At 38.5% G+C, this 16261-nt stretch overlaps 1 protein-coding gene across 2 annotated transcripts in view; it reads right to left on the bottom strand.

The window, feature by feature from the left end:
* Positions 1–16261, bottom strand: part of daam1a (dishevelled associated activator of morphogenesis 1a) — a 46597-nt gene that overhangs the window by 15754 nt on the left and 14582 nt on the right. Inside the window, exons 1-5 of one of the 2 annotated variants that reach the window (XM_079458254.1) lie at positions 15652–15934; positions 7305–7537; positions 4793–4882; positions 1881–1952; positions 542–636 (exon numbers count right to left, since the gene is read on the bottom strand). In XM_079458254.1, the coding sequence (XP_079314380.1) occupies positions 542–636; positions 1881–1952; positions 4793–4882; positions 7305–7490 (443 nt within the window). In that variant the 5' untranslated portion in view covers positions 7491–7537; positions 15652–15934. Of the gene's footprint in view, positions 1–541; positions 637–1880; positions 1953–4792; positions 4883–7304; positions 7538–15651; positions 15935–16261 lie in introns of those variants that run through there. The other variant, XM_079458255.1, reaches the window with a different exon arrangement.

Below are 16261 nucleotides of genomic sequence, written 5' to 3'. Positions count from 1 at the left end.
TTTTAAGCAGATTTTCAGATGTCGCTTTGGATAATTGATTGCCCGAGACAATTTATTGAGGGGTTTACCATCATGATGAAGGGCCAAGCAAAATGCTGTTGCTGGCAATGTAAATGTTTTCTGGAGACCGTCGAAAACGATTTCCTAATCATTTATGCAGCACTCATTGAATGTTTGTGTTCACGTGTTTTCATTACATCTTTTGTTCAAGCTTCATTTAAAGAATCAACAGAAGAAGTACAACTCAGCACAGGCCAACTGAATGGTTCAAAGGTTCGAGTGGTGATGCTGATCTAACCAGACTCAATAACAAATAGGCAATGAAACCAATGCTGCATACTGTATAATAAATGATGGGATATTACGATGAGATAAAGACTCTTTCTGGTAAGCTATACTGCTGAATGGCTATAAGCACTTCTGCAGATGATGAATTCCTGCCGTTGATCAAGCTGACATATAATACAATGGCAAGATATCTACAGTACTGTATTAATGACACACTTACAGAGTGAATGTGTGTGAGAGAGAGAGATTGTACCTCATAGGCTGTGTGCGTAGAGCTGTTTTTAAGCTCTCTATCATTTTATTTCTCTCCTCTACATCCTCCTTATCCAGGGCGAGGAGCGTCTTCCTCTGGTGGAGATGTTGAACGTAACAGATATTTCATTAAAAAGAAGAACACAATGATAACACACAATAGTTTTAAATAATTCTCCACAACTACCTTACAATAAGAATTGAATAGTCATTTTTGAATAGTCAGAAAAATTATTTGTACATTTCTTTATTCTGTTGAAGATACAAGGAGATATTTTGAACAATGTGGCAAACAGTTCAAGGCCACCAATGTCTTTTTTCCTACTATGGTGTTCAATGGTGGCCAAGAGCTGTTTGGTTCCAAGTATTCTTCCAAAAATCTTTCTCTGTGTTTATCATAAGAACAAATGAAATGTATAAAGCTTTGGGAGAATTTTTCTTTTTGGGTGAACTGTTACTGCTGCAAAACGCCCTTGTTTGTTCAAAATAAACAAAAAGGAGTAATTCTGCACATAAACAATTTGTATCGAAAACTGTTTCATTACCACAATTTGCAACAGGAAAACTTATACTGTGAAAAATATGTTTTATTTGAGCTGCCGGTTACGATTTTGGGTGAAATTTCCGTTTTAACGAAATTAAAGATAAGTATAAAGTGAGACCTGCAATTTTATGTTTCAAACAGAGATGGCGATAGAAAGAAAAAAAGTTACAGATTGCATTCACAGAAATATATATATTTTTACATCTCCGGTAAAATGGTTAGACGACCGTAAATCGGGGCAAGGTCAAGACACTGTCAAGACAACGTTTTAAACATTGAAAATTTTAAACTTACTGTGTCAATAGTAACATAGTTTTAGCTCAATTCAGTTATTAAAGATACTTAATAAATCATGAACACCCCTACTAGTAAGATTCAGAGTAAGATTCGTCCTCAGAATAACTCCGTGAACCTTCAACCACCCCCCACAAACAAATATAAATCACCTGCTGTTTACTTCACAGCCTAATAACCACACGAGACCTCCAGGGCTCAAGCGCAGTCTTGTATTCACACACATGGAAAGACGGGTATGTGTGAAGGAATTTATAGCTGCAGCAATTATGTCAATTTTGATGAGTGTTAGCGCACTTTTCTCTATGAAACATTTACAATTGTTTACTAATGTTCTGTAAACACCCCTGACAGCTTTCCTCCAGGGCAACATCTGCGAGTTTAACGGCCCCCTGTCGACTAAGAGCCTTTCGTGTCCTCCGGGCAAACACAGAAATGAGCGTGTTATGGGAAGCATGCAGTATTTATTATTTTGTTTAACTCAATGTTGTATGTCACTTACAGCAGCCATGGAATTAATCTGATCGATGTAGAATTCAGGCCAGCTGGTCGCCCCCTTATTTTCTTCTTGTTCCTAAAAGAAATTGAGAAAATAATAAAGATTCTGCTTGAAATAACCCGCACGTGCAATTTTTTGTGATGTATTGTCTTCTACAAAACAAATCACGTTGTATAACGTAAAGTAAATGCTGTTAAAATATAAACTTGATATCTTATTATTTACGGAGTAAAGCATTCAGTATTTAGCAAGGATTTTTCTGTGAAATAATCAAATGTAGTGTCAATAAAATCATAATTTTTCGTATTTTTTGAGTGAGAAATAGGCCTGTGAAATGATTAATCGCTATGAATCGCATCCAGAATAAAAGTTAGTCTTAACATAATATATGTTTGTGTATACTGTGCATATTAATTTTGAATACATGAACGCATACACATACATGTATATATATATATATATTCAATAAAAAAATTAAAATGAATAAACATTTGAAATAAACACTTATTGGTGAATATAAAGAATGTATAAATAATTATATAATTATAATTCATGTTAACATGTCCTTAATATGTACCGTAAATAGAGTTAATATGCACAGTTCACAGACATGTATTATGTAAACACAAACTTTTATTCTGGATGCGTAAATCTCGATGGATCATTTACAGCCCTAATAGAAATGAAAATTTGAGCATTTCGAAAACATATAATCCACCATTTACTCCATTAAACGCACATCGCCTATTTCCTACATTTTTATAGCTATGACTATTTTTAAGCTTCTAATCTTATAGATTATGACTTTCGCCTCACAAACAGGGTCGCATTTAAATCTAAAAATAGATTTACAGTCACACAAGCATTTTATTTGAAGTCAAATTTGATAAAAGAAAGATTACACGGACAAACCATGTTAGTCTGTGCATTAAGAATGTGCATAAGAAAATAGGTTCAATAAGCAACATTGAATAAACCTTTATGTAACCTTCATGAAATACTTTAAGTTAAGTGTTGATAGCATTCATTTTTTCCCCACACACCTATTAAAAATAGGAACTACTGTAATATGATGTCCAACTCATTCTCTTGTGTTCCAAAGAGTCATACAGGTTTGACACCACATGAATGTGAACAAATTATGACTTTTTTTATTTAAAAAGTGTCTGACACACAAAAGTCAAGCCGCTGTCCTTCAAACCGACACGGACCACATTCCCACGTCCTTCCACAGTTTCTGTATGTGAGAACACAGCTCATCTGACCGCTCATTCCCACAAATCACATCCAACGCTCCAAACAGGCCTGTGAACGGATACTGTTTCGTGTCCACAGCTGACACCTTCCTCGTGTCTGCTTTCATGTAACAGGCATGTCAAGACTCAAAGCTCCGGGGCTGCAAAACTCAGCTCATAGTACAAGCTCTGGCGGGCGCTTAAAAGACTATAAGTAAGTCCAAAAACAAGCTTTTTCCCAGAGCCACTGATTCTTTAAAGCTTTTAATACAAAGCCTGGGGTCGGGAAACAATACGGCAGTGTTTAGCGCTATACTCAAGTGTCTATAATACACAGCTGCTCCCGTGTTTGAAGGGAATTTTACTTGTGCTAGCCAGGGTGAGTTTGGAATTGGGAATTAGGGGTGTTTCGATGTAACGGTTATAGACGCCACATGAGCCGACTTCCCCCGATATGCTTCCAGGAATTTCTTTTACAAGTACACCCGTCGTTTTATAACTGCGATCGGCAATTATGCAATTTAACTATTTTGGATCGTAGAGCTTCAAGATTGTAAAAAATGCAAATGAAACTAAAAATAAGGGTGAGAAGTACTTCATACCAGACATCCAGATCAACTTTGACCTTAACATCTTGATAGCGGTTAAAGCACTCATTATATTGCACGGTGTTGGTTCCATGTGTGGTTTATCCACCGAGAGGAGATTTAGTTCTTGCAGGTGTAACTGGCAAACACGCTCAGTGCTGTATTTTATTGAGCTGGAATAACACTGCATACTTGTTATTCTTCCAGCCTTTCTATGAAGTTTACAACATGAAGCTTTTTCTTTTGCCTGAGGGGTTAGAGCTGCCTGCCATAGTAGAAAGTTGCAGAAGATGTCACCACAATATGAATTGTTGTGTAAAACAGTTTATCTGTGAACTGTCATGTTACGAGACACAAAAAATGTACATGACGGCCAGCCATTGCATTGCTTCAGTCCTCGGTTCATGTCTTCTATAACTGAGAGTTTACAGAGTGTGTCAGGACAGCCCGGGATCTGTTCAGTCTCACTCATCGAATCCAAATCACACGTTCCGTGAAACTAAATTTAAATAAACCTTTGCACTGAACAGCATCTCCCTGTCCCGAAGCCAAGCATGTGTGGGGATAGACTGAACTGTTTACATTATGTCCTTCTTTAGGGATGTACAGTAGGATCGAGCCGTGTTCATATACACATCTGCTCTGCTTCATGATCTTTGGTCAAGACAGATGAAACATGTTTGCAGGAAACACAACTGTTTAAAAATTGCAAGGACAAACCTTAACAAACACACAGATCTTTCTAAACATCAAACTAAAGTTACAAAACTTGGGACTTGACGTATTGTTAATGAAAACGTGGAAATAAACAAAAGGTTTTCAAACAAATTAAAATTAGTAAATATTTGAGATTCTCTGCTATCTTTAGATCACGGTGTATGCAGGAAAATAGTGATGTTAAACATATCCATCTCAGTTCAAATCCAGGGGACAGTAAATATTTGAGTGAAACTTTTTACCCAAATGTTTCAAATAAGAACAGTGGAAAGGAGCGGTTTCACTAGTAATGTCAGACATATAAACTCCACTACTGTACAGTATATGTTATCTTTAGATCCAACGCCGTACAGTTCCATGTACGGGCAGGACTTACCTTTTTCTTGCTACAGTAGATTTGCCATTTCTTCTCTGCGGGAAGGGCAAACATGGCTTCTCTATGTTTCTCTGCGAGGTCAAGCTCATCCTGTGGAAGAACACATAGGCAAGTTTAATTGTTATATAAATACATGAAATATATCAATTAGATAATAATATATAGAATATATTTTTTCACATTTTTTCACATTACGCAATACGGAATTTATACAGAATTAGATATATATTGATGTACGATGATGTGTAAATATACTTTGAAATATAAAACGTTCTACAGTATATTTTATTTGTCATACATGTTATTTAAAATCATATATTATTGTTATTATTATGAGTTTTTCTGAATTTAATTTGTAGATATATTGTTGTGAACTACTAACAATATTTTTCCCAAATGTAAAATAAAATATTGTTTCTAATTGCAATTTTTGCAGAAAATGAAAATGGGTCAAAATAACAAAAAATGGTCTGTATTTTTTCAGACCTCAAATACTGCAAAGAAAACAAGATTAGATTCACTTTTAAGCAATACAATAGGCATATTTGTTCGTGTATTTACGTAAAGTTCATAATGTACGTTTTAATGTGATAACCTTGATTTTTACACCCTTTCATATTGCTGTTGGATGACTTTATCACTTCTGAGGTTTGATTTTGTTGAAATTCAACAGACACTGCACTGGAATGACCATAATACATCTTGAAATGCTGATCATTTTTTTCATCGGCTGTATATTGTTTGTCAAACTATCATTTTTCATATTCTTATTTGTTAATTTTCCTTTTTTAAGGCAAAGATTAGCATCCAAGCAATGGCATACAGGCATAATTTGCAGTCGGCCACAAAAAGCTTGAAGTAGACTGACATCAGCCCCCGGATATCACTGACCCTAAAGCGGGGGTTAATTTCCCACAATTCTCTGGGAGAGTGGGTCCTTGTTACCTCGAGGCAAAGAAAAGAGTTAGTCATGTAAACCATTGATTAATGGCTGCGACGTCTGCATTCCCATGATGCACTTCTGGGCTGAGCGGTTCAAATTCAATCCAGAGGTTCGAGAGCGAGTTAATTAACATCGTGTGAGAGACGCGTACAACGAGCAGGTCCAGCGACAGCTTTTAACTGTCTGTGTAAGGAAATAATGAGAGTAAAATGGGTGCAAAATACAGGGAAGTATAATCCAACATCCTAAATACACATTATTTAGATGAGATTCCAGGGAGAGAACATCACAGCCAAGATCAAAATCTGATCTTTGTTCCGTCTACTTCTCTCTATATCTTTGTGGAAAAAACTGAACCTGTTACTCTGTTCTGCATGTCCACATCCACCTTGTTGGGACAGTGTTAAAAGCTACAAAACAAGTTTGAAAGTTTTTGATTTAAACTCTTTGGTTTGCATCTGTTTTCAAGTTAAATCATTGTTTGTTTGCCAGCTAACATGAGGACGACAGCTTACGACACCAAATCAAAAGTCTGTTAGAAGCATGTTCCTTTTACATCAAGTTAACATGACACTGATTGACGTCTCGGTTGTGGCTCGTAAGCGGTCACAGACTCAGCGGGGGACAGGCCTCCATCGACTCTTCCATGAGCCCATCTGTGCCAAAAGCCATCCGGTCACGCGCTGATGGACACGAGGCATACAGACGTTCTCCTGCTCGATGGAGTCTGCAGAGCTAATAGACCCTTTAATGGACCATTAACAGGGAACGCTTGGCTTCCACATATTACAGAAACCAAGACAAGCATTGACTCCTCAAATGGAGAAATGGCAAAGTTCAGCTCTCAGGATGAACAACTAGCTGTTTTCAGAAAAATTCTGATGGGATTATTGGGAATGAATCGATGGATTGTGACTTCTGGTTGTGTCCATGTGGGCTGGAGAACATATGAAATCTGCATGTTCTGGTTTACAAGAAACACGATGTTGAAAACACATCATGGGATACGAGGACAAGCTTCTCTCTGTGTTCTAATGAGTCACCCGTTTACCGTACTTGCCAAGGAAATGTTTGACAAAAGCAAAGAGCAGATTTTACTTTAAAATGACTTATATTTGACCCATCAGGTACTGAGAGAATGTCTAAAACATTTCTACGAAACTTTTTTGAAGTGCCTACATTTAAATGTAGTTTCACATTATAGTTAAACATATTTTCCCACCCATCCATTCATCCAACCAACTATGCTTTTATTCATCTATCCATCTGTCCAATCTATTCATTTACTCATCCATCCATGCGTTTATATCCACCTATCCATCCATCCATCCATCCCTTTGTCTGTCCATCTATCCATTTGTCTCTCCATCTATCCATTTGTTTGTCCATCTATCTATCCATCTATCTGTCCATCCACACATCTAACCTTTTATTCATCATTTAATCTATCCATATATTCATCCATACATATTTATTAATCCATTTGATTATCTGTTTATTCATTTTATTATCTATAAGGCTATAGAGAGTGAGAAAACAAGTACAAAATGGAAGTGGTACAATACATACCACCAGCTCAGTGAACATGTCGTCCAGCTCCTCGGTGGGGGGCATGGGCAGGGTGGGCTCCATGGTCTGTAGTGTGAAGTTGCTGTCATGACGGAGGCGGTAGGTGATCTCGGGATGGTTGTTCCTTTTCAGACAGCAGCAGAGGAAGGACAAGCCCCGGCCTCCTCGCTTACGTGGGGCCATCATGGCCAGAGGCCCAGCCAATTGAATGTTTCTTGTTCAGCTACGACCCCCTGCATGAAATCAAACATAAAAAAGTAAGACAATTGCCTTTTTACTATTATAACTTACTATTATAAAAAAAAGACGAACCGCAAAAACAGTAACCGCAAAACAGAAAGCAAACCTTCACGCAGTGCTACTGCAGTCTTTTGTCAAATGAAGAATCATGCTTTGAATCTAAAATGTGAGACTTCATGTACTGAGTACATTCCACACTTACAGGTTACATTACTGCCAACAATTTGCATTCACAAAGATATGTAAAGTTACATTTTGAATACATAAAATCATCCTGAAATGAATCCCAATCAAGACCAAATATCTTCAGCACAAGCCAACCTGTCTCCTACACCCAAGCAGTATGATCCAATGATAAAACCTTATCCACAATCTCTACATGATCTCAAAATCCGAGTAAACCATCAACACACAGCCTCAAGGATCAACACGCAACATGTAATGTAAACAGACAAAATATTTAAAAAAAAGCATTTACACAACAACAATATTAGGTTTATAATGTGATGCATGTTGCTCTTTACAATGAAATGGTTTATCCTCGGAGTGGCGAGCTTTAAAAGGGAATGTAAACCTTTCCTCTTTGTTTAGGTTTGTCTGAAGAGCCGCAAATGTGCAGGGTGACTATGACAGCTGACAGAACATGGTTGATTACATGCAAGGGGACCCACAGTGTATGTAGATAGAAATAGCTCATTCTGAAGTATTAAAAACATAACGCTTCATTGTGTAAGCTCTTTATACACCTCTGAAGACATTGCTATGTATATTACATTGCATTTCTATTAATCATCCCAAAAATGACACACTGGACCTTTAAAGAGACACACACCAAAACAGCGTGTTTCTCCTCACATGCAAAACCGGACATCTAGAGCATGGTATGATAAAAGATCTGTGGTGTATTTTAAGCGGAAACTTCACAGACACATTCTGTGGGCCCCTATGATTTATATGACATTCGTGTGAAAGTAGAAAAAAATCTCTCCTTTAAGCTATATGTTGTGTCAGTGTCGAACCGCAACATTTGCGCTGCTAACTCAATGCTGTACCAAATTCGGCTCATACACATCTGAAGTCATGATCCGTGCCTGTGGTCCCCAGGCACTCAAACAGGCCTGTCTTTACAAACATAAATAAACCATGTTCACTATCCCTTTTTCCATATTAGGAATAAAAGAGAAAGTCGCCCGCCTAAATCTATCAACTCTATCTTGGTTCACTTACACCTGCATTTCTCATGATTTAATGAAAACACCAGCCTGGTCTCCAAAACAGAAGGCCATCACGACCTAAAAGTCAAACATAAACTCCACTCAGAATTTACGGTCAGATCCAAAAGCTCCAAGTGACCAGATGTTTTCCTTAAAAAAAATCCAAGGAACCCACGTAAAAGCTTCAATGACCTGAGGACTAGCATGGAGTTTACAATGCGTGCCTGTGTGTTTGTGTAAAGTCTGCTTGGAGTCCTTGACCCTGACGGGCAGGTTCTTAAATTCAGATCTAAATACAGATGCTGTGCATGCGTGGTTTGACCTTATGAATGTTTGTCTGCAGTCAAACAGGAGCACGTTTGAGGAAGCAGCGTTTGAAAATTGAATCCAACTATGCCCAATAACACAACGTTTGCCTGAATGTCAATAGGAATGTGTGGAAGCTTTAAAAATGGTTTTGCCGAGCTACAAGAGTTATGTAAAGTTATTAAACTATTGGTATCTTGGGTTTTTATCTTTATACGCAAGAATCTTCTTGAAATAAGTTCTTCTCGAATTCTCATTGAAGACCACGACTTCAAACAGAAATCGTAAATCTAATTCATCCTCTTCCAGTCAAAACACAAAGCAGGAAGCTGGTCATCCAAGATCTGGACACGGAGAGACCCAGCGATTCCCATCTGTGAAAATACAGAAGCTATACGAGTCACGTCCAGCTGAGAGAGAAAGAAAAAAGGAAGGAAGGAAACAGGGAAAGCAAACAAAGAGGAAAATCTCAGCCAAATACAGAGAAAACTTATTGTCTGAGCGGCTAAATGAACGACTCACAAGGCTGCGTCATGCCGTTAACACTAACATGGCCTTGTGGCATTTTCCAACAAGGAAGAAAATCCTGATTCTCACACTTGAACTATTTAGTCGTGATAACCCTGCAGACACAAATGTGGGTCTGAGTCAGCTGGGAATTTTCTCACCGCTGGGTTTATTTCATTGTGTGAAAATAGCTTGATACTGACTCGTCTGTCCAAAGACCGGTGGGCGACTTTTTGCTGTAGGCAGAGACCACAAACAATTCACACCATAGGAATGGACCCCACGTCTATAGGTAGATACAGGACAACATACAGTAAAAGAAACATTACTGTTTGCTGATAATATTGTGAGCATTGGACTGCAAAAAACAGAACATAAGAGATGTTTTCACAACATTGCATGTAATGAATGAAAGTAAATACTGTAGACGGCAAGGACACATATACACCCACAGAAACCACTTTATATCATTCACAAGCTAGCATGTTTTAATCCTGTCGCACTGGTGGATCTTCAAACTACGACCCACAAACACAACGGAGCATTTCTTTCATTTCAAACATTGACATATGTGAGATACTGTAAGCCGCTGGAATGTATAAAGTAAAACTGAGCAATTTTAATCTAAACTTTGTCTACATACAGTACAGGAACTGCTTAAAATGATCATATTCATGAATATACACTCCAGAAAAGCCCTAATATATATATATATATATATTATAAACATTATAAAAAGTACAGAAAATGACATAATATACAAAAGTCTGAATTTTAACAAAAAACAACCTTCTGTTCCTCTTCTATGAGCGCCAGGGCTCGTAGAAAACCACAGTCAGTACAGAGACAGGTGACTAAAATATTTACAACTAAAAGAATAAAAATTCAACAGTTAAACGAAAGCAAACATGTGCTATGAGAACACTATAAGTAACAGTTTATCCCTAATAAAAAAAATATTCAGAGACCGTTCCCAAAGCCTAAAAATAAGAGTCTCCCCGTGGCTATAAAACATATGAAACCGCCGGTTTGTTTTCAGAAAACCTGAATGGACTACTATTGAAGCATTTGTAGTCGCTACAGCTCTGTCCTTGTCTGAGAGAATTCACATGACTTGTATCCTTGAAAGGGGACTTTCTCTCCGACACTACCTCACAGCATCAAACAAGAGTCAAAACATTCCCAGCTTCCCTGTCCAAGCCAGCACAACAGTCAGAGTTTCTTTTCTAAGAGGCCGTTTACACGAGACAGTTTTCAACTAAAAACAAAAATTTCGTCCGGCATTTTGGGGAAGACGGGTCTCAAAGTGCACATTTGTTAAAACTATTGCATTATCGTTTCCGGGTAAACTCTGAAGGCGCTTTTTAGATTAAAACAGTGTATGCGGATGTGTGCAAGTGGAGGAGACAACTCCTCGCCTTGTTTGCCGAACAACTGATTTAAGTTTATTTTTAATAAAAAAAAAGTTTCAGATTGCAGTTAAAAGGCTTGTCCGTGCCGGGACGATAATCTCACTCGTTTATCATCGACATTTAACGCCTAGTGACTAAACAAAGGAAGCCAAAGTGAGGACACCGACGCGCAAAATGGCAGGAATAAGCCTCATGCTCGTTTTTTTGGTTTGATGTACAGCGTTAAAAACTGTCCGACCAATGAGATTGGCGCTTTTGTTCCCGTGCCTGGAGCTGCTGAATTTACAGTAAAACATGACTTGGTGGGGCTCAAGCACGAAATGATCTTGCCGAGCGCTGATTGACGAAGAGGAAGCAAGATGAATTCTTCTGTGTGACAAGCGAGTGTCAGAAGCATACATTTGCGCAGTGCCACCTTGTGTACCGGGGTGTTTCTGTTTTTCATCAAGCGCTACCTATGTCAGGGAGTGAATTTGCATGTTTATTGCCAGTGAAAATCGTTTGGGTATGAATGGGTCCACTGCCTATAAGCGCATACATTTATCGTCCCAGTTGTGGACAAGCCATTAGGTTGTTTGTTTCTTGTAAGCTCTTACACACTGTACCATTTCATTTATGCAGATCTAAAGCTTAACCAAAGCTTATAAAAAAATATAATTTTGCTGCCAAGAAAGCACTGTTGTTTTCTATTTTGTTGAGTATTTAAATAGTTTAATTATTTTACAAAATAAACAATAAGCTTAAGAGGGGTTACCTAAGGGAAGGTTAATCTGCAGCAATGTGCATGTCTGTACAACAATGGCATAAAAAATGCCTCCACACTTATCTTACAATCTCTTTCTCGCTCTCTCTCTCTCTCGCTCTCTCTCACTCACTCGCTCTCTCAACAGAGTGAACATATGCCAACCCAACCCACGTCTTTTTGCCCCACCCTGGTGACCGCACTCCAGCAGGGTGTGTCCTCAAGTTCACTACAGTTTTACACCACACGTTCACCTCGCCCATCTGATTCACCAGACTTTGTTATATAAGCACATTTCTATCTTTATGAATGACTGTATTGATCCTGCAGCCAGATGCAAATACCATTTGCACTGGGCCACGAGTCAATGCATAACGGGAATACACGCCAAAATTATACGGGGCACATTTAACTTTTCAGCATGTACCGGAAAAAAACTATTACACCAAATCGAATGCAAAGCTGACGCATATTTTCTATGAAAGCGTTTTTAGGGATATTGAGAGCATCTGTGTTGCTGCAACTAAAAGTATCATCAGATTATGAACAAAAGACACATTAACAACAACGAATTAAAAGCGATAATTCTGTTTGGGTTATTTCTGCCTACATGCTAAAGAGAATGAACTTTTTGCAAACTTTCGTGCATCACAATAACCTCTTACTGTATGTTTTCTCTTAACTGTATTATTGTTGCCTTGTCCTGCACACAATATTAGTCATTACTTGTGGTCATGAAGCATGCACTTTCCCTGATCTGGTTTCAGAGTACTTTGCCCTGCGTTGCCGGCACTATATCTGGAACCTTTTTAAATCTAGATCTGACCAGTTTCTGGTTTTCACTGGATGAAGATGGAATTGACAAGACCACGTGAACTTCTTTTCTGCTCTGCATCAGACCAACAGCTTTAAGTAGCAAAGCATATTTGTTTATCAGTCAATTGTGAATCAAATGAGCCGATCTGACATGCATGCTTCAAAAGCAACATCAAGAACGACGAGTTAAACGCGGAATCTTGAAATATACATAGACATGCATTTGTGTGCATAGCCGAACTGCTGTAACAGGTTTCATTAACAGTCTCGTCTCATTCAGGGAACGGTCTAAAGCTTTTGGGCTGTTGGATTTGTAAAGAGAGAGTTTCCAATGAGGCACACAACTCTGTGATGTCATGGGAAATTCAATGCATTCAAGAGCAATTTGCATTTTCTTTCTTCTCTGGTACAACTACTGCGACAGAAACAAGATATTTGGAACTGGGGTCTTAACATTAAATCGTGGCACATTCGCTTACCGAAACATGTAATACATGTTAGTATACAAGTATTTTAAAAACACCACGTTTTACTGTTGCATTTTCAAGTTATATGAATTTAATATAGTCAATATAGATTGATCATCTGAAATGTTATCTTTGTTATTATTGGGATTGGCAGAAAACCATGACTGTTGTTATGTCTCCCCCCTTGAGTCAATGTCGTGTCATGTCAACGTTAGTGGACAGCTTCTTCTTCTGACTCTCAACATTAGGGGACCACATTTATAGTTCATTTATAATGATGGTTACTCTGATGTGTGGCACCTATGTGAACTGACTTAAATGTCCAGAACGAGTAAATGTATTCAAAATAGTTAACATTTCACTGAACTCCAATATTGTATACATTAGCGTCCACTTTCTTGTTATCATCATTCTTAGTTCAATATCGTCGTTGGTCATTGAAAGAACTGTGTTTCTGCGCAAAACCAGCTCACCCTCATCTTACAAACCCAACCATCCCCTTCCAAACTCAACTATGAGAAAGATGTGCCTCTCTTAGATTATCCATTTCATATTGTCAAGACATCAGTAGATTGCACGGTCACAGGGTGTAACATCTAATGTTTTACATTCTTTAACTCATGAATGCATGATGTTGATAATTCACATGCAGCCTGGTGACAAAAACACAAACATGAAAATACTGAGCTTTTAAACCAAAGCAATATTAGTGCATGTATCTCAAACAGCACTTAAAACTCCGCAACTATAAAACCGAGAGATTCATTTCCCATGATGCACCAGCAGTAATATACTGTAGCGTGTCTTCAGCTAAATGACTAAATGTAAATGTCTTCCAGGATTGGACCAAATGAGGTCTGGCCCGTGGGGAAGACAACAGCGCTTTAACACCAGACCTCACGGATAATCCAATGAACACTTGTTGTCTCTGTGACACTGTACATTTTATTTCCTGCCTTTGACATCTGCATGGAAAGAAAACAACATTACTGCCGCGATGATATTGAACAGTCCAAACAAGTCTGGGACACTGCCTCTCATTAAAATCTAATCCATTATTTTGCAACCCTGATCATGTGACTGGGTTTCCATTTTCGGATTTATGTAATCGAGGTCAGCCAGTGCAGCTTTTAGGCCAGTCTAAGCTTAACTAAACAACAACTCCTGGCCTTTGGTCTGTTGTCCCACGGTCAAAAACCAATAGATGCCCCTAATGGACAAGTTACAGCATCGACTGCTATTGAACTACTCAAAGTCTGGTATTGACATTTACAACCGTTCGATTTTTTGTGCGTGTTGTGAAGTAAACACACTATATGCTTCATTAAAATATCTCGATATATCACGTAATACATTTCCTCACGCAAACATATAATTGATTTACACATTCAGGCCTCTCTGCCTCTAGGCATTCCCACAAGGGTCACAGGCCACACACCCCCTGAGAATCAAAATGCTTGTTGACAGACAAAACAAAACAAGAAAGACGACAATTAAAAGATGCAAAAATGCTGTCCGTCGAGCACTCAAATAGTTTTCAACATTCAGACCTCTGACACGCATTCCACAGGCACGACCCCTATCGCATCCTAAAAGAACAGTTCACTCAAAAATACGTTCTGCGTTCATTTACTCACCCTAACGTTCCAGATCTGTGTACATGTATTTGTTCTGATGAACACAGAGAAAGATAAGAATGAGTTTTCTGGGGCACCATTGACTACCATAGTAGAAAAAAGCGCTTAATCAATTGCTTTGTTCTGTTGAACACAAGAGAAACTATTTTGAACAATGTAGTACAGCAAACAGTTCTGGGGCACTCTTTACAACCATTGTTATTTCCCTACTATGATAGTAAATAGTGTCCAAGATCTGTTTGGTTACAAACATTCTTCCAAATATCTTTCTAAGTGTTCATCAGAACAAAGACATTTATACAGATTTGTGACAACTCGAGTGTAAGTAAATGATGACTGGCTGAATATATTTGGGTGAACTGTCCCTCTGAAGCATGACCCCCACGGTCAGACTCCTTCAAACTCCAGAAAACACGCTGTCAGACATGCAATTTGGCGTTCTACATTTTGTGTGCAATCCCCGAGTCCTGAGCGGTCCGGCCTGCAACAGAGTCAAATGCCTAGAGTTTCCCGAATCTTGAATCTGATTGGACCAGCAAAAACATCAGACTGTAGCTGCCATCAAAAAGTCGTTCGGTTTAAACCTCATGCAAATATCACCATGTCGATAAACAAAAGCAAGGAGCTACTGAGAGGTCGAAGATATTACGGTCTCATAAAGAACAAACCAAGAACTCTCACATGTCATGTACATAAATGCTACAGGGTATACGTGTTGTTTACGTATAGTCGATTAAGCATGAGATTGTGTCACTTGGCACACCCACAACAGAAATGTTCACCTGATTCAAAACAGTTCCTCGACTTGTGACTATTTCCCTTGAGTCACTTAGCTTAAGGCATGAGACAATAAAGATTCACACAACGGTTCAGCCGGGGTGAACAACGAACATGAAACCTTAGTGCCTTTAAGTGATCTGGTATCCTGACAATACAACATAACAACAGCTTCCCCTGTCAACAAGAACAAAGCCATGTGAGAAAACAAAACAATCCGACAGCTCACCTCTCAAAAAGGCTCGTCCAGAAAACATGCCCGTGTGAAATCCAGACAGTCAGCAAGAGCTGTTGATTCAGCTCTGAACGTCACAGTGTGGGAAGCACGCAGCCCACGAGAGCACTTACATCTCTCAGCATCAAATCACATAGCCAGAAGAAAAGCAAATAAAAGTCCCCCGGCTCAAAACATAGATCGCCTCAAAATATTCAATCCTCCATGGATCGCAGGAATTACAGTACAGAGTGTAAACTCAAAATCTCAGTGCTCTGAAAGTGCACCGTTCAATGTCAGACAGATGTTCCCGGTCAGAGGAGGGCCACCCTCTTTCTCAAATGACACTCCTCCTCTCTGCACTAACCAATAGGAGGTGAGTTTGGCTTCGCTCACAGATCCGAGCTCTGCAGTACAATACAGTGTTGTACATTGTTAATAAACATTAAAATACCAACAGTGAACTAATCCTTGCAAACAAAGATGTTTACTTTAAATAAAGCTCGCTTTGTGGGTGTAGTGAGGATGGCACACAATTTAAAGAAGATTATGTTAGATTATTATTAAGATTTATCGGAAATCTGAAAGTCCATAAATGCCAGTTTATGAACCTTTTGGTTAAAAC

Source organism: Barbatula barbatula (genome assembly GCF_947034865.1).
Source record: "Barbatula barbatula genome assembly, chromosome: 6".
NCBI lineage: Eukaryota > Metazoa > Chordata > Actinopteri > Cypriniformes > Nemacheilidae > Barbatula > Barbatula barbatula.
The sequence above is the reverse complement of the archived record's forward strand: the minus strand, read 5'-3'. Positions and strand labels throughout refer to the sequence as shown.